Source organism: Cynocephalus volans, chromosome 3, assembly GCF_027409185.1.
Source record: "Cynocephalus volans isolate mCynVol1 chromosome 3, mCynVol1.pri, whole genome shotgun sequence".
Classification (NCBI taxonomy): domain Eukaryota; kingdom Metazoa; phylum Chordata; class Mammalia; order Dermoptera; family Cynocephalidae; genus Cynocephalus; species Cynocephalus volans.
The window spans coordinates 22,051,822-22,070,740 of NC_084462.1; the positions used below are offsets into that span (position 1 = coordinate 22,051,822).

The 18,919-nt window shown below is 39.0% G+C and overlaps 1 protein-coding gene across 1 annotated transcript in view; it reads right to left on the reverse strand.

Moving 5' to 3' along the window:
* Positions 1-18,919, reverse strand: part of BAIAP2L1 (BAR/IMD domain containing adaptor protein 2 like 1) — an 85,884-nt gene that overhangs the window by 42,226 nt on the left and 24,739 nt on the right. The window contains exon 3 of the mRNA XM_063091179.1: positions 13,493-13,579. Within this exon, the coding sequence (XP_062947249.1) occupies positions 13,493-13,579 (87 nt within the window). The remainder of the gene's footprint in view (positions 1-13,492; positions 13,580-18,919) is intronic.

Sequence of the window (18,919 nt, forward strand, 5' to 3'; positions counted from 1 at the left end):
AGAGCCATGAAGAAACAATCCCTGTACCCCACCCCCCATACTACAGTATTCATCTACTTCCCCAGTACAGGGATCCATGTCGCTGCCAACAGAAGAAAATTTAAAGTCAAATGTAGACAGCCATTAAAATGATGAATAAATAGATTTATCAATTCAAAGAAATATGTGTGGAATGTTACATTTAAAAAAGCATGCACAAAATAGTTTATAGCTACAAGTTTTAATGATCTAAAAACAGACATTTAAAATTGATGAAGATAGAAACTGAGTTGGATGTTTATTAAGCTCATTTTTCAGTAAATGTATAAAATTTTTAAAAATTTAAAGTGTATTTTAATTCTCATTATAAAATGAAATTGTAGTTCTAAACTTCCCAGAGGACTCATAAGTTATTTTAAAACATTAATATAAAACGGGTGCTGATTAGCTCAGTTGGATAGAGACTGGTACTAATAACACCAAGGGTTCAGATCCTCTTAATCAGCCAGGTGCCAAAAAAGAAAGGGAAAGTGGGTAGAATTGAGTAGAGAATAAAAGTGGGATAAAATTAAAATATTTAATCATTTAATATTTAATACACATCAGAGAGAAAAAAGACCTTAGTATGTCACAAATTTCTATTATTACACAAATGGAAGCTACTAACAGCTATGCCTTTGAGTTATAAATACCTGAGTCATATATGATCAGCCTCAGTGCACAAGAGTTACAGGAATAGACTTATTCTGGACTCAAAGTGCAGCTCTTAGTTTGCCATTTAATTTGCCTCTAATTTGCCTCTCTAGTCACCTAGCAATTTTTTTTATCTTTAAACCCATGCTTCTAAAATATCAGTCAGCTTTGAGTAACTCAAAACCTTTTAGTTCTAATAGTACTAATTCTTATTTCAATTTGAAGTGAGACATACACAGAATCTGTAGCCTCGCACACAAAAAAATAACAAGGCTCTGATTTTTCCTTTCGTTATTTCCCATGATCCTCTCCATAAGCCCTAAATCCCAAGTAAAGAAAATATCCTGTTCCCTTCCATCTGTTCCCTCCACCAGAACATACAGCCCTTTCCACCTCCAATGCTGCCCATGAGGATATTACACATCCCCTAACACTCAATTTCCCCTCCACCTCCTCCACCGCCCCCCCACATAGGTGGGATCATTTCTTCCATAAAATTTTGTAGCCTTTGTACCTTTTACTCTTGTATTCAGTCCTGTATTAAAACTCCATATGCATATATTTTCATAGTCTCCCTTACTGTGTTGTCAGTAACTTGAAGGTAGGGACTGCATCTTATTAATGTGACGGCCACAGTATCAAGAGAGCCTAGAGAAATCTGATTCACAGAATCAGAGCCCAATATTCTTATTTGATACACTCATTTATTCAATCAACAAACATTTCTAAGCTCACTCTTAACTATATCTACTTCTCACATCCTTGCCTCACCAAAAGTTTATCACTGAGCCGGGCAGGGATGACACATTTGTGGTAATTGCTGCCACCTCCCACTCTGGTACCTCCCTATACCAGACACTGCTGAATGGTCACCAGGACACCTTTTCCCAGCCTCAGAACTGTTCTTGAAATGTTGTGAGCACAGCTGTTCACAGTTCCTTTCCAGGTTTTTTTACACAAGGACTTGTCCCAAGGCCATTTTTCATACTGAATCAAATTCTGGCTTCCTGTTTCTTCTTTCTGCTGAATTTAAGGAACAATACACAAGGTCTAAATCTTTCTCTCACATGCCCAGTCTTCCAGTTTTTAAAGACGGGTTTCGTGATTTGTTCCCTGCATAGACATCCCACTTTTGTGTACGGTCTTCTTTAAAAATACAAATTAAATTCAAAATTAATTTTTTTTCCCAGCCAGCTGCAAAAAAAAAAAAAAAAAAGAAAAAAGAAAAAGAAAAAGAAAAGAAAAGAAAAAGAAAAATTAAGTACAACATTTTAGTAGGGGTGGTGAAATTTGAGGCCTAAAGCTTGAGCTTCATGGCTTTGTGTTGAATCCTCCAGTATCCATGGAATCAATGAATTTGAATTTAAATCCAAACTTCACTCCTTACTAGTTGTATGACATTAGACAAGTTACTTAACCTAAGTTTCCATTTTCTTGTCCAGAAAATGAGAATACCTTCTACCGCAGAAGACTATTGTGAGAATTAAACGAAGCTCCTCAATTTTGTATTTCTATTAATGTTAACAAAATCCACTCACTGAGCTATGCACACCGAGTCAGGGCCAACTAGGATCCTGGATTTTAATTCAGGTTTTCAGATTTCCCCTCATGTGAAAAGTTGAGAAGAATAAGGTAACAATTAGATGTTAATGGTATTGCTGTTGGCCTGCCTGAATTTTCTAGAGGGCTGGGAAACGTGTAAAATAACAGCTAATCCTAAAGGTTTCAAAGTAGAATGTGTACAGTGAGCCTCCTGAATTATTACAATGTCTATTATTTTTAGTATGAATTAATTGGGATACCCCATACTGGGAACTTTTCCAAAGTGACATACTTACTTTTTGGGGGGTGGTGGTAGGTAGAACATCTATAAGTTTATCAACAGTAACACTTAGTATATACATAATGTTGTACAATCATCACCATTATCCAGTTCAAAAACATTTTCACCACCTGAAAAGAAACCCTGTACCCATTAAGCAACCATTCTCCATTTCCCCATCCCCCTCAGAACCTCAAAATCTGCTGTCTCTACGGATTTGCTGACTCTGGCTATTTCATATAAACAAATCATATAATATGTGGCCTTTTTATCTGGTTCCCTTCACTTAGCACATTTTCAAGGTTCATCCTATTGCAGCATGTATCAGTATTCATTCTTTTTTATGGCTAAATAATATTCCATTACATGAATATACTACATTTTGTTTTTCCATTCATCAGCTGCTGGACAATTGGGTTGTTTCCACCTTTTGGCTATCATGAGTAGTGCTGCTATAAACACTTGTATTCAAGATTATGCATGGGCATATGTTTCATTTCTCTTGAGTAGAACTGGAGGAGTGGAATTGCAGGGTCATACGATAACTCTGATTAAACAGCTTTCCAATACGGCTGCTCCATTTTACATTCCCAATAGCAATGTACGAGGGTTCCAATTTCTCTTTATCTTTGTCAGCACTTGTTATTGTCTACCTTTTTAATTACAGCTGCTCTGTTGGGTGCGAAGTGGTTATCTTGTTGTTTTGATTTGCATTTCCCAAATGACTAATGACATTGAGCATCTTTTCATGTGCCTGTTGGCATCCTTACTTTCAATAATTTTGTTAAGTTATCCAGAACAGGAAAGAGTACCTGAATAAGTACATTTACTCCCATATGGATGAAGACCAAAAACCTTTTAGAATCCCACTGGCACTAACAAGGATCTATCTAATCGCCCCCACCAGAACTGTCCAGCCTCCACTGTGGCACCACAGTGTGCCTGGGAGTGTGTCTGGTATGGTCATGCCAGGCCCTACTTACCTCATGATGCTAACCACATCTGTCTTTGATGTGTCCCTCTCTCCTTTACTTAGTTGTCCTTCCTCAACCTGTCACAGGGGACACACCCCTTTGCTGTTTCCTGTGCATCTAACCAGAGTCACTCTTTCTTAGCATGCTCTAAACCCCCTCCTGCTGCTCTATCTGTGTGTTATAAGTTAGTGGTTTTGTTTCTGATTTCAGGCCTCGCACAGTGTTGTGAACAGAATAAGAAATCCACACCCATTTGTAAGAGGATGTAAGCAGCTCTTGTGAACAAGGATGGTGGAAGTAGCATAGCCCCTAAGTCCTCTGTGCCAACCTTCTTATGACAGGCCAGTCGTCCTGCCCAGTTGTTGCATCCCCCTGACCAGCTGTTGTTTGGCTGTGGCTGAGAGCATAAGAATGAGGACACATACACCTTCCCCATCCTTTTTTTTTTTTTTTTTTTTAAAGAAAATGAAACAATTATTTTTTACATTCTAGGATGTTGTTGCGGAGCAGTTGAGAGGGAGGGGAAAGGGGAAGGAAATGGGATGGAAGAAGGAAAGAGGAAGAGGGGCGGGATTGAAGCCTATGGCACCCCCCCCTCATTCCCCTAGGGGAGACTGACCCTCCCCATCTTGACACACAATATTCTTCAAGGAGAAAAAGACCAATTTGAATAACTGTGAAAATTGTGTTTAAACAAGATAATTTTCTGTTCACATACTGCAAAATTCAAAGATTTAAGAGAATGGGCAAGTATAATAAAGTATAATGAAAAGTAAGCAATGATGTTTGAGATTTACACATTTAGGATGTACCCATCAAGCAATTAGGAAGCATTAAATTGCTAAACTGACTAATCTTGATTTGATGACTTAGCTTTTACACATGTAGTCTTTACTAATTATAGTACATCATGTGTACATATAGTTACTTCAAAGGTGAGAGAAGGAATGCTTTTCTTATAACAATTTCTGTTAAGTGCAATTTACAATATAGAACATCTTCTTAAACTTTTAGGAATTTACATACTTATACCAATATACCTATATGATATATGGACTTATACGGTGTATGTTCATATGGACTTTATAAATTATAAGCCTATCTTTCTCTAATTACTACAGCTAAGATCTTTCCTGATCCAAAAGGTACAAAGATATGTTAAGTGAGCAATAGCCCTACCACAAACTGAGATGAGAAAAGTCACTTGCAAAGTCTAAAGGTATTTACCATGTGCACAATTCCAGGAAAAACTATTTCTTTCCAAATCTCAAACTGAAACTACCCACAAAAAAGTTGGAATAAATGGTCATATTATAAATACTGTTAGGTAAAAACCACAAAATGCTGATTATATCTGATGAAAACACAAAATACAGACTCATACTCACATGTTGAGTCAGTTTTGGACTATATGATGGTTTGCTATTTATCATAATCTTCTATCTCACTGTACTATAGTGAGCAGGATAATCTGACTGCCATAAAATAAAGCACATTAGAAAAGCATACCTTTTTGATACATAGAAAACTAAAATTGGCATAATGGGCCATACAGTTGGCAGTCGCCCTGGGATCAAATTAACCAGCTGTTAACCAGCGGGTGTCCTCAGCAAGTTACTTAGTATACCCTTTTTGAACTCCGATTTCCTCATCTGTAAAACGTAAATGAGAATAACCGTATGTACCTCATAGTGCTGTTATGATAGGAGTTAATATCTGTTATGTGCTTAAAACAATCCCTGGCCTACATAAATAAAATTAAGGAAGTATATAAAATCCCCTATTGTTTCTTTCCTATTTTTGTGGGAAGAATTGTAAACTCTTTAAAGTGAGCTTAACATATAATTAAAAGATCAAGTGGTTTTGATCAATAATGACTGCTTTGGCTCAACTCAGCTGTCTCACTGACTTTGGCATGAACTCTTTTATTTCATCTAGACCTTGGAAATACATTTGGAGTGTTTTTGTGAATTAATGACATCTCTTTAAAAATATTTCAGAATTTTTTTTCTGCTCTTATTTTTAAGACCAAAGGCTGGATTTTGAGTTTCAACAAGACAAAACTATAATAAATATTCTTTTTTAAATTGCATGATCTATAAACAACCTATCGATAACAAGAGAAAACCTATGATTTTCTAGGTTCCCTGATGGTGAGGAGAAAAAATCTTTTGATTTGTGCCAATTTTAAAAACTGGACCAAAAAAATTAATAAATAATTCAAAATAATGTAATAGCTGACTACACTGGAATAAAATAACATAGCTTAAATTTATGTAATGGTAGGCTACAAAGAGCTCAAGGGAAATTTATAAACTCCCCAAAGAAAGTCTTATTCCTTGAGAAATAAATGAGAACAATCTTTATTTTTCTCTGCTCTAAAGATGAAAAAAGTGGTTCAAAGGTTCTTTTAAATATTTTGCCAAAGCACTTGACCCTGACCATTCTGTTTTCCCTTTCAAGCTTTTCAGTATTGTCTAAGTTTCAAAAATAAATGTTGCTTGATTTAGGGACAAAATTGGAAGTTTACTCAAATTTCAGTTCCCTGTTTTAAATGAGTAGTGCTAGGTCAGTATGCTGCCTTGAGTTAAGCTGTGCATGTGCAGTGAGGACTTATGTGTACAACTACAGGTACACACCTCTGACAACCTATACAGTAATATGAATTAGACTCTATGACTTATTGTTTAATAATTAAACACAGTGGATTAAAATATTTTGCCTGTGAAATCCTGACTACAGAGCTCTGGATTTTGGTTTTGGTTTGTTTGCTCCTCCAAACAAGGCTAAGTGGTTAAGGACTTGAGCTTCTTAAACTACAGTGATTCTTAGAATCGTGTTGTCAATGTATGTTAAACCCAGACACTTGGATAGCAGGTAGTAAAAGACTGCTTTTTCTTTGGAGAAAAGGACGTCAAATCCCTCAGATGATCACTCGCGTTTAAACAACTGCATGAAACTAAAAACCTTCCACCATCTGGGCAAGGGCCTGCAAAGGGCCAAATTGTAAAAATTTTGGGTCTTGTGGACCAAACTTTTATGCTGAAATGACTCAACCACTGTAGCCTGAAAGCAGCTATAGCACACAAACAAAAGGGCCTGGTCATGTTCCAATAAAACTTTATTTACAAATAGGCACTGGCCAGCCCCTGTCTACAGTTTGCTCACCCCTGAAGTTAAGGTACAACTGATAAGATAAAAGCTGACACTTCAGCAAAATAAATTTGAAAGAGACTTGAACATATATGCTAATTATTAACATCAAGCAATTATGAGAATTTAGTATAAAAATGACTAGAATTTGGTATGTCCCTTAAATCATCAACATTTTTCTATCACTTTCAAATATAGTTGAAAAAAGCAATGACACATTTTCTGAATATTCTGTATAATAGAAGAATTGACTCTATTCATAAAGGACCTTTTATTTTCAAGAGAAAAAGACCAAGAAATGAGTTACTGGGTGTGTGTGTGTTAAATGTATGTCTTACAGATTTAGAAATCATTTAAATCTGCCATTATTTCCTAAGTTTTAGATAATTAGAATAACTTGCAAATTTTACATATTTACATTACAAGTGCTTCTTACTTCTTTGTAAGAAGTAAACTATGTTATTTATCAGAGAATCAGAGAAGCTCCACCAGTGCTTGGCATTTCCACTTCTCATTTCTTGTTGACTTCTAAGGGCAAAACTTTTACACCCTTCATAGGTGGAAGAGAAAAATAAACCCAACAGAGAAGAGAACAGTAAGGTGACTTAACAAAACCCTTACAAAAAGAATCCTTCGTGAATGACAATCAAGAGACACAATAAGAGCATCAGCAGGATTAGACCCTCAAGAATTTCAAATAATGGAATTACTGCATAAATGATAAAAAGAATCAAAAACTTTATTAAAAGTCAACTTGCAAGGCTGGCTGGTTATCTCACTGGTATATACCACCAGGACAAGGGTTCACTGGCCAGCCACCAAAAAAAAAAAAAAAAAAAAAAAGGTCAATTTGCAAGCTCAATAACAAAAAGACAAATAATCTAATTAAAAATGGGCAAAGAATCAGAATAGATATTTCTCCAAGGAAGAGATATGCAAATGGCCAGTAAGAAAATAAGGTAAATATTCTAAAGTTGATTGTAGTAATTGCACAACTTTGTGAATATATTAAAAACCACTGAACTATAAATTTTAAATGGGTGAATTGTATCTCAAGCTGTTACTAAAAAAATGCAATAAAAAATTAATCTGCAGATTTCAAAAAAGAACTAAATAGAACTTATAGTAATGAAAGATAGTCACTGAAATTAATAACTCAATGGAACCAGAAATTAGAAAATAAAAATTTTAAAATGCCATTTACAATAGCGTAAAAAAACACCATAAACATCTAAATATGAGTCTATAAAAATGTGCAAGACTTCTACAATGAAAAATACATAGTGTTGACAGAAATAAAGAAGCCTCAAACAGATGAAAGGATATACCATCTTCATGGATTAGATGATGCAATACTGTCAAGATGTTAGTTCTCCCTAAATCCATCTATAAATTCCATGTATTCCCCATCAAAATCTCAAGATAATGGAAACTGATAAACTGATTCTAAAATATATGTAAACACACAGGTCCTAGAATAGTCAAGGTACTCCTGAATAAAAACAAAGCTAGAGGACTTATACTACTAGATATCAAGATTTATTATAAATTTACAGTAACTTAGTGTAGTATTGGTGCAAGGATAGCAAATAAAGCACACACAGATAGCAAAGTGTATAGCTGTATTTCCTTAATCTGTGTCTCCCAGTGACAACTCAGGTGACATATTACAAAAATGAATAATTGAAAGAAGAACTGGGCAACAAAGAAGAAAATGCAGCAAAGAAATGAAAAACGATAATGCTCAATCGAGCATACATGGAGTTATGGAAGAAATAGCTGACTGGGAATGATGACACTGCTGCCATTTGAGCGACCAATGTACAGCCACAAGAACTAAGTGAAGCCCCAACTTATCAACATACTTGAGGAAAGTGGTTGTGAAGAATAGAATGAAGATGTTTCAGAGAAAGTGATGACAGCAAAAAAAACCCTTCACACTGAAGGAACTCCTGAAGATACTTCACAACACTGAAATCACAAAGGATAAAATGTTGGAAGCTGATCCTAACTTAGCAAGGAGTATGACAATTTGCTAAAGCATAGAAAAGAAGCTCACTCTGTATTATAAGTTGTATAAGAAGGCAGCAAGCAATGTTGAAACTACTCTTGATAAGATTTTTATAAATAAAAACTTTAATTTTCATATTTTGAATGCTTTAAATTAGTGTACTAATTAAATATTAGTTTTACTATTTTTTTCATTTCTTTATACATTTATAGCTGACAATAAGAGAGTTTTTCATGTTTCTGACATTTTTTTTTTTTTTTTTTTGGCAGCAGGGCAAGAAGGGGATCCAAACCCTTGACCTTGGTGTTATCAACACCTTGCCATACCCAACTGGCCAGCTGACAAAAATTTTTAAAGGTTACAAAACAATTGTAATTTTTCCCATTGGGTAATGACTTTGCATTAGGTTTAAACCTAGTCATTTTTGTATAAGTAATTATTTTTAACTGATTTATTCCTGTTCTTTTTTTCTTCAAACATTATACAATGCTATTTTTTTTGTTGTTTATTTTGGTTTTTTTTCTGGCGGCTGGCCGGTACCCTGGATCTTGGTATTATCAATATCATGCTCTAACCAACTGAGCTAATCAGCCAGTTCAATGTACACAGCCATTTTTTTTTAATGTTGCTATTATCATGCAAAGTGAGGCCAGCCTGTATTTAATATTAATGAATTAAACGTACCATTTAGAAAATTTAAAAAAGAGTAATAGAGTAATCCAAAAGATAGAAGAAAATAAAGATATGAGGAGGGACTAAAGAAACAAAAAACAAAGATAAAATGAAGAGAATTGAACAATTAGATCATGAATAATTAAGGAAACATATATCCTTACAAACTTACATTCCCTACTTTATGGAAGAGAGGAACGTCAATGAAAAAATTGGTATTGTTTTTTGAGTCCTCAAATAGTTGTGAATATGTGAAGTGGCAATAGAGAGGCATCTTTCTAGTCTTTGATACTTTAGAAGCCACAAGGCACACCATCTCATTTCCTCTCAAACAAACCGCAAGGTGTGGCCATCATCTCTTTAGGTACGACCAACATACTCATAAAGGTGAAGCACTGCCCAAGGTCCCACAACAAGTTGACAGCAGCAACATAACAATGTTACCTTTACAGAGCATCTCTTAGGTGCAAGGCAGCATGCTACCTGGCAGAGTCTCAGGGGAAAGTAAAATTTGGCCTGGCCTCACTGTACTGGGTCACAGGATCTTTCCTGGGCTCCAGCTGGGCAGGGTGAGCTCTGCAACCCAGGCAGCACTGATTCTCTACTATCCCTGCAGAAATAATAGCCTCCATGACCCTTAGCAAGGGTCTTGCTTGGCTGCAAAGCACATTGCTAGAACCACATGACCCAATGTGGTTGCCCATGTGGAAGGAGGTGATTGCCAAGTTTACCTTTAGGGTCTATCACCCACCCCAAGGGAATGATGCACCCTGCAACCACTCAGGGAAAAATCACCCAGGGGCTACTGAGGATGAAATGAGGTGACAAAGTACCTGGCGCACAGTGGACACTTAATGAGAGCCAAGTTTCTGTGTGGAAGTACAGCAGTATAAAAGGTAAGCAATACTTCTAAGAAGAGTCATACACATGTTACTTCTTTGTAATTTCCATCATCCTTAACCCTGTGACACCACGTAGTTATAGTCAGGACCGTAGTGAAACCACTATTTCCAATGGGACTGATGACCACTAACGAATACATCTGCCAGACCCACTCTGATGCTAATGATAATCTCTCCCCGCCTTCTTGAAAAGATTCCCATTCTGGGGGTCTCGTGTTTTTCCTCTTCAGTGACTCCTTTTTGGCTGGCTCTTTCCTGTTCCCTTCCCCTTTGTGAAGTGCAGCATAGTGTAGAGGTGAAGAATTCCGATTCTAAAGTTGGGCCACCAACTAATTGTGTGATCTGGAGCAAGACACTTCACCACTGGACCTGTCTGTAAAAAGGAGAGAAACAGGTACCTACACCCAACACACGGAGCTGTTGTTAGAACTAAGTGATAATATACACAAAGTGCTGGGCCCTGTGCTGGCACAGAGCAGGCATTCAATGTTTACTGTTACTGCTATTACCATGTAAAGGTGGGCAGTCTTAAACCACTTAAGAGGAAAAGTGGTTTAGACAATTGTAGCCACACTATAGAACATACTCACTGGAAGAAAAGGCTGGAAAGAAATATAGCAATGATAAAGTGGTTGTAGTGTAGAGTGGTAACATTATGGGCCTGAGGTGGGGGCCATCATCAGGCGATCTTCGAACAGCCATATCCTCCCCTCCTCTGTATCCCTTGGAGCTAACCATGACGGGAAGTCTTTCTGGCAGCTGGGCCATGAGCGTGTGATCTAAACCAGGCCACGAGACATGAGGGGCTATGTACTGGGGCTTCTGGGCAAAGGTTTTCCCTTTGTAAAAGGGCATACCTGAGAAGAAATTCCTCCTTTCCTTTGTTGACAATGGGAAGAGAGAGTGTTATGGCTAAAGTAGCAATGGTATCTGTCTTGATACCAGGAGGAAATGGGCATGAGGATGAGAAGGAATCTGGGTCCTTACTGATGATTAACCAGGAACCTGCTACTCCTGGCCTTATATGGAAAAATAAACATGCTTATTGCTTAAGTCACTATTAGTTGGGTATTTGGTTACTTTTGAGCAAAAGCATCCTAAATTATTCCTCACATATATAATAATATCTCTTCAGTTTTATCATACGTAATATCTCTTCAGTTTTACCATATTTAATTTATAGGCTGGGTTGGATGGTTATCTCAGTTGATTACATTGTGGTGTTATAACACCACGGTCAAGGGTTTGTATCCCTGTACCGGCCAGCTGCCAAAAACAAAAAACCCAAACAAAAAAAGAAATTTATAGCATAAGTTTCATATAAATTTATGAATACTAATACAAAAAGGCTGTAATTAGACTGCCTTTCAATAAAATATTGAAAAATGAGAAAAATACAATCTACCTTTGGTCTTTTTTTTGTATGAATTGTTCACTGCGCTTCCATAGAGGGAATTTAGATATAGGATGGTATTTTAGTCTAAAGTTTAACAACAGCAAAATAAAAACTAAGCAAGTCAAAAGTAATTAATATTAGGCCTCCATAAGTAATTCTTAAAGAGATAGCATTTTATCATGGAATTGCTATAAATGAGTAGAAAATTAGTAACTATGAGATAGTGAATAAGCAAAAGAACAACCTGAAATAAAATAAAACCTGAAGCAAAAGTTATTTCCATTCCCTGTAAGTAAAATACATATCTACATGAAAGAAACTCCGGCATTGCAACATATTTTCCTCACTGAAACTGAAGTTTTAAGCCTATGTTTATAACAACATTGTTGCTGTGGAAATAGTTGATTCAACATTATGAACTCACAGCTGAATAAAGTAAGGTGTGGAACAGAAGTCTTACTTAAACAGTGGCAAGACCCATAAAACATTAAGAAGGCAAACTGAATGATGGTGAATCAGAGGACCATATGTTTTAATGTAAGGGTCACAGGTTTTTTTTCCTGGTGTCTGACACAAATATGATGTTTCTTCTTAATTTAAGTCGTATTTTTAGAAGCCTATAATTATCTCAACTACTCCCCCAAATGTCCTAAGTTTTGCTATCTGCTTCTGTCTACATAAGGCAGTCTGTATTTACTAAATTGATTGTGCTTTGGAACAGTTACTACAGTTCAGTCCTCGCCAGAACACACAGAAGTTATGGCACTAACCAGAGTACAAGTCTGGATTTTGAAAAACTTGTGCATGTATTTGAGTCTAAATACAGCAGTATGGACTTATTCATCGCAGAGCATGATTTCAGGCATATGGTCTACCTTGTGTCTACAGCTTTATAAACTCTTCCAGTACAAAGGCGTCTGTGAACCCAGATGGACTTTGCACCCAGCTCCCCACCCCTCCACTGCCATGCCTGTAATTTGTTCCTTGCCTTTTATGGGTCAATTAAGAGTTTCCCAAGCAATCTTGAAAACTCTCAAGATAAACTCTCAAGATAACTGAAATGGCGTGAATTATCTGAAACTTAACTTCGTGATCCTATGCTCCTCCTCTGGTTCTCCTTCCCATTTTTTAACTGGAGATAATGCACTTTTCTTTAAACACACACTTAACCATTCATCTCTTCTGCTTTTCTGAACCTTTCAAATTATGACGAATGCTTTTAAGCCAGAAATTTTACCCTTTGTATAATAAAACATATTGAACAAGTTTTAAAAATGAGGGTGATGTGTGGGACGATTAAGCAAATCAACCTTTCCCCCTGAGGAGATGGTAACAGAGAAGTGGCTCTGTAAATAGAAACCCAAACTCCCTCCTGCAGTGGGTACTGCCCAGGGTGTAGCCGCCCTCTGCGCCTGCACAGGAGATCAATTCATACCAGCAAAACTGGAAAAATCACAACTGAAAGCAACCATGAAGTGGCAAGAGCCAAGAGTACAACGTAAAGGAGTCAGATTTTCTACTAGGTGAGTCATAGGAAATACTCCTGCCACAGCCTAGAGGCCCAGCTTGCCCATCTCCTTTGGTGAAGAATGTAGGTCAAAGCTCCCGGGGCTTGATGCTTCAGGGACCAGAGGCCAAAAGCTAGAGCCCAAACACAAGAGGCAGAAGCCAGAGCTCCTAGGAGAGCAGGAGGCTGGGCATGAAAATGACCCAGCTGCAGCCTTTCCACTCAGCCCTCTAGCCTCAAATTTCCACAGCCCATGGTGAACACAAACTACAGAGTGCTGGACTAGCTCTCCTTTCCATTCTGGATTTGGGTCACCTCATGAGTTTTTATCAGGATTCACAGGATGACAATTTGGGTTCATGTGTTATGGACGGTCAGCTCACCCAGTTCTGTCGACACGGGGGACCCGGTAGCAATCTCACCGATTTTGGCCACTCCATCATAGTAGGCTTTTCCTGCCAGGATCATAGCTAGACAGGGAAGGTGACACAAAATTATCACTTAGGCAAAGGAGGAAGTGACACATGTTTTCTTTCAAACATCCTTCAGTCCCATTTAGCTGTAAGAAGGGTGGGCTGCAGCAAGTGTGGCTTTCAGATGGTAGGGCTTGTGCCTGCTAGCTGTGCCAGGATGGAGACCCCCCAACCACAGGAGAGCTCCCTGGGATCCTCACCTTGGACCAGCCTTTGGGAACATTCAGCAGCAGGAGCTGGAAGTCCAGAAAAGGCCCAGCCGGCTCCTGATGTCAGTTACAGAGTGGATGTGTTCCTGACATTAAATTAGGGCTGGAATACACCACTCCAGCAAAAATTATTTTCCAAGCTGGTTATTCTACAGCAATATTATTAGTTAGTAGGACTTGTGTGGTAAACCTAGGAACCTTATCCTTCATAGCTTGTTTTACTTTTTCTACTGAAAAAGACATTCTGAATCACAACCAATCAACATGTTTATTGCCAGAGGGAAATATATGAAATTTGAAATACATTATCATCTCAAAAAACAACTGATTTGTCTGAAAAATAACTAAATGCTTTACTTTTTTCTTTTTTCCTTTTTGGCAGAGACAGGAAAAATTTTATTGCTATATAAGTTGGGTTCTAATTGTCTTAAAAATATTTCTCCCCTTCAGACAGATTCTGAAGACTAAATTACAACTAATGACATCCTTGGGCAAGTTACTTATCCTTTCGGAAACAAAGATTGCTCATCTATAAAATGCCCTAATAATGTGAGCACTGGACAAACAAATGGTAGCTGCTAATACCAATTACTTCTTTCAGTTTACAACAAGCTAGTTTTGAGGAGATTGAAGGTATAAGACAAGCAAGCTTTTCAATAAGACCTAGGCTATTTAGTGTGATTTTGGGGAAAATTATTTATTTTACTCTAAGACTAGCTTCTCCTGTAGCTTTGGAGACCACAGGATTTTGGAGCTAAAAGAGCCCTCAAGAATCCTCTTGTCCAGCCACTTCCTTTCACTGACAGGAAAACTGGAGGCCACACCAGGTGCTTTGCCCCAATTTAGAAAGGCTATTGTTTAAAAAGGTGGATTTTAAAAGGCAAGCATAAAAAAGGTGGGGGGTGGGTGCACAGAATTAATTCATGTACAGGCCTAGCTGAAGAATTATAGACCAAAAGAGTAGTATTTTTATGGTAAATTAATCTATTTTAGCTTTTACTGTCTATGTATACAAGTTTAGGAAATGTAATGCTCTGCTATACTATCATTTTATAAGACTAAGGATAACCTTAAAGTGTAATTATAAAAAGAACAACAACAATTAGCATTTATACAGACTTTTCAAAACATTACTTAGTTAATCTAACCAACAAGGCTGAGACCTGTGCCGGTAATGTTCCTGGCCATTTCAAGGGGAGCAGAGTGGAATGGAGATATTTTGGGACATGCCCAAGGTCAATGGTGAGTCAGCGGCAGTGTACACAACTCCAGCTAAGGAACTTCACTTCCTAAGTTCTAATTTATGGTGCTTTCTGACTGGTCTCAGCTAGAATAGAAGAAAAAGTGACTCCACCTAAAAACAAGGTGTATAGCCAGTAAACTGTCAAGTTAATATACATATAAAATATTTTATTATGAAGATTCTGAAGTACTGATAAGCTGAAAAGCAAATTAAAGAATGGCATGCAGGATTACACAATATTGAAACAAAATTTTTGGTTTGTATCTACACATTAAATTGAAAATTTTCATTAACTGTTCACTTACGTTTAAAACCATGTAACCTTCTCAGTCTTGTAAAATATTTTTGCTTTTATAATAAAGTTGAATTAACTTAAAAAGTATATAATTTATCCAGAACTGATGAAGGATAAAATAATATTTTCATAAATTTGCCCCCCTTTGTGAACACATTAAGATACTTTCTACTGCTTATTGTTTTAAAGAATGAAGCAGATTATACCCATTTTAGTGGTTAGCCAACTACTTCATCAATCTAGGTTAATCTATATACTTCTACCAGATAATTTCCCCTTAAAATAGAGTTCAATTGGATAACTGTTCTGCTCAAAAGCTTTCAGTGGCCTCCCACCACCCATAGGGTAAGCCCACATACTCCAGAGCTCAGGATAGATTTTTACAGTGATGGCCTTCAATTAATCCCACCTCCCAGAATTCCTAGCCTCCATGGTCCCCTATTAGACTGATGGGTGGTTTGGTCGCATGACTTGCTTTAGCCAGTCATGTGTCAGCAAGCATGACTCCCACAGGGGCTTAATAAGTGCTGGGCATTAGGACTTGTGCTCTCAGGACACTGCTGTTGTCGTGTAAAAACCCAAGCTGGCCTCCTTGAAGGGAAAAGACCTCAAGGAGAGAGAGTGTACCCAGCACCTGGACCACCGAGAGTGGACCAGGCCCCAGCTGATTGTAGTTGCAGGAGTGAAGATCAGGGGTCCAGAGAACTGCCCTGACTTTACAGGAGAAATAATAAACAGTTGTTGTCTTAAGCCACCAAGTTTGAGGGCAGTTGTGCAGCAACAGATGACTAATGCTACATTCAAATGCATATATAATCTGACCCTATCCCACCTACTCCCCAACAGTGTCTCACCCATGCAGTGTGGACCCCAGGTTTGGATGCCATCTTTTCTGCCTGAAGTAGTGTCTGCCTGCAGAAACTTAACATCTGTCAGCTAGCTCAGTAATCTTGTAAGGCCTCCTGCCTGTGCAGTCCACACCAACCCTCACTGTTGAAATTCCTGCAGCACTGGTCTATATAACATTCTTGGCCATTTGCAAGTTACCCTGTGTTCCAACCTAACTGTTGACTACACATCTGGTATCCTCCAGATTCTTACAAAGGACTGTAATTACAAATTTATCTAAATTTCTCAATGTCTTCAGCAAAAGAATAACCAGATGGCCTGCAGAAATTCTGAGCATAGAGGCTTCCAGCTCAAGGGAAGAGGGGGAAAGACCTAAGGAGTGCATTAAGGAAGGTGAAGCCACAATGAGAAAGAAAGGATCGCTCCCACCATTTTGAATCCTGGCCACTACAAGGCTGAAGCTGCTGAGCACACAGAGCAAGAGCTGGCAAAAGTCACAGCTGTGCCCTTCCTATGAAGTTGGAGGTGGCAGGAGAGAAGAGGGCGTTGGTGGCCCTCAGGCCAGCAAGACCACTAACAGGGTTCCCATGGACCCACATAGGAGCGAGGAGCCACAAAAACTGAATAAAGGAGCCACTCAGAGACCAGTGAGTCATCGCAAGGGACTATACCTGGCCCATCCCATGGGAAGTGTCTGGAGTGTGGGTGGTGGGGTAGATGGGCCCACCAGGGGAACACTGGGGCACAGCAAAGACAGCTGATCTGCCCTCCAGTCAGCACAGGCCCACTCTGGGTAGACTGGTCAGGAATATAGAACTACAGGGGGAATAGTTTGCTGAAAAGACTCAGGTCCAGACCAGAGTTTCTACATAACCCAGGTACACAGGATCTCACAAGACCCAGAAGAACTTATAAAGTCAACCATTAAAGGCTGAGCTGCACAAAAAGCCTTCCCCAGGGAATCAGCAGCAAAGCAGCAATTTAGCTCAACCACAGGGAGCAAGGACCACAGGGCTGGTCCTCACAGGAAGTTCCCTCATTTTAGAAGTAAGCAAAGGAAAACAAATTAGTTCTAATGCAGAGTTTAAGTAGTGGGACAGTGAATAATCCAACACAGAACTGAAAGAAAAAATAAAATACCCGCAGACAAGAGAAAAAGTTTGATATTAACTAATAAAGGTCTCACTTCACCAAAGAACACCTGTAAAACCTAGAAGGACTGGAAGCCCCCTGGGCCCCCAAGCCAGAGAGTGGTGAGGGCCGGGGTCCTCAGCCATGCCCCCCGACACCCACTCCCAGCCAGCAATGACCACCAAGCCACCACAGGAAGCGCCCCAGGCTTCCAAGCTGGGTAGTGGGAGGCTTCAGGCCTCAGCCATGCTCCCCTGACACCCACAACCAGCCCAGTGACGAGCACTGAACAGCCACAGGAAACACCCTGGGCTCCTGAACTAGGGTAGTGGCGGGCTGAGGGCTTCAGCCACACCCCCCTAACATCTGCAACCAGCCCAGCAATGACTAAGCCACCACTGGAAGCCCCCTGGTCTCCCCTGCAGCAATGAGGGGGGTGCCGCAGACCTCAACCACACCCCCTTTCCTCCATCTCCCACCCTATTTCCTTCCCCCCTTCCCCTCTCCCCCTCCCACCCAACTGCTCAACAACATCTTAGAATGTAAAAACAGATGGAACCAGGACCTACCCCTCCTCCCGCAACCAGGAAAGGAGCATGCCAAAAACACCACTTCCACGTGGGTGGTTCACAACAGCCACCACAGTAGCCACAGCTGCTGCAAAAGCGGCTAGATGCCACAACCCCAGTGCAGATGGCCCACCAGCCACTTGAATGCATCGATATAAAGAGAGTCACCAGTGGAGACCAAAGAAAAGAAAAGAATGTCTCTCTCCACAAAGCCCATTCCAGAGTGATAGAAGCATCTGCTCTATGATAATAGTGGGGGACCTGAACACACCTCTCTCAGAACTGGATAGGTCACTTAGGAAACAAATCAAGAGAGTAACTGTTACTGTTTCAGAAGGAGAGAAGAAATCTAGGGTTATGGGGGGTGGGGAGGGAGAGGGGGAGAGATTGGATAAGGGGCATAAAGAATAAGTACGATTTAATAATAATATATTGCTAATAATATTGATTTGATCAACATACATCAACATACATTGAACCCCCAAAATACATATAATCAATTATGATTCAATTTAAAAAAAAGAAAAAAAAGAAAAGAAATTCTGAGCATACTTGGTGAAGTACAGAATAATTCCCCAGGAGGTAGTAAAGTGATAAGAGCCCATTGGGGAGAAGCCTTATTAGCAGGAGGCTAAGCTGCAGGCAGCTCACTGACTCACCTTGTGAAACTCATGCTAGAAAGAAAGAAAGAAACAAACAAACATCACCCGGGGGTCATAGAGATTTCCTTCACAGGGATGTCTGAAGCAATGACTCTCTGGCCTTGCAAATAAGCAATCACCAAGGGAGAGTCAGCACTGCAAGGCTCTTGCTCTCTGAAGGAGGTGGTGAGGGGCAAAAGTCACTAATACTTGTGGAGGGGAGAGGGGAAAATCCCAGATCTGCTGCATTTCCTGACACTGAACGTCAGGCAAAAAGCACAGAGATGCAGAAGAAAGTAAATAAGCAGTTTACTTCTTCAGTGACTACAACACTAGTGCTCTCCGTCACCCAAAGTCCACAGTCCAGCCAGCATACCCCGCTTCCTGGGCATACTCATGC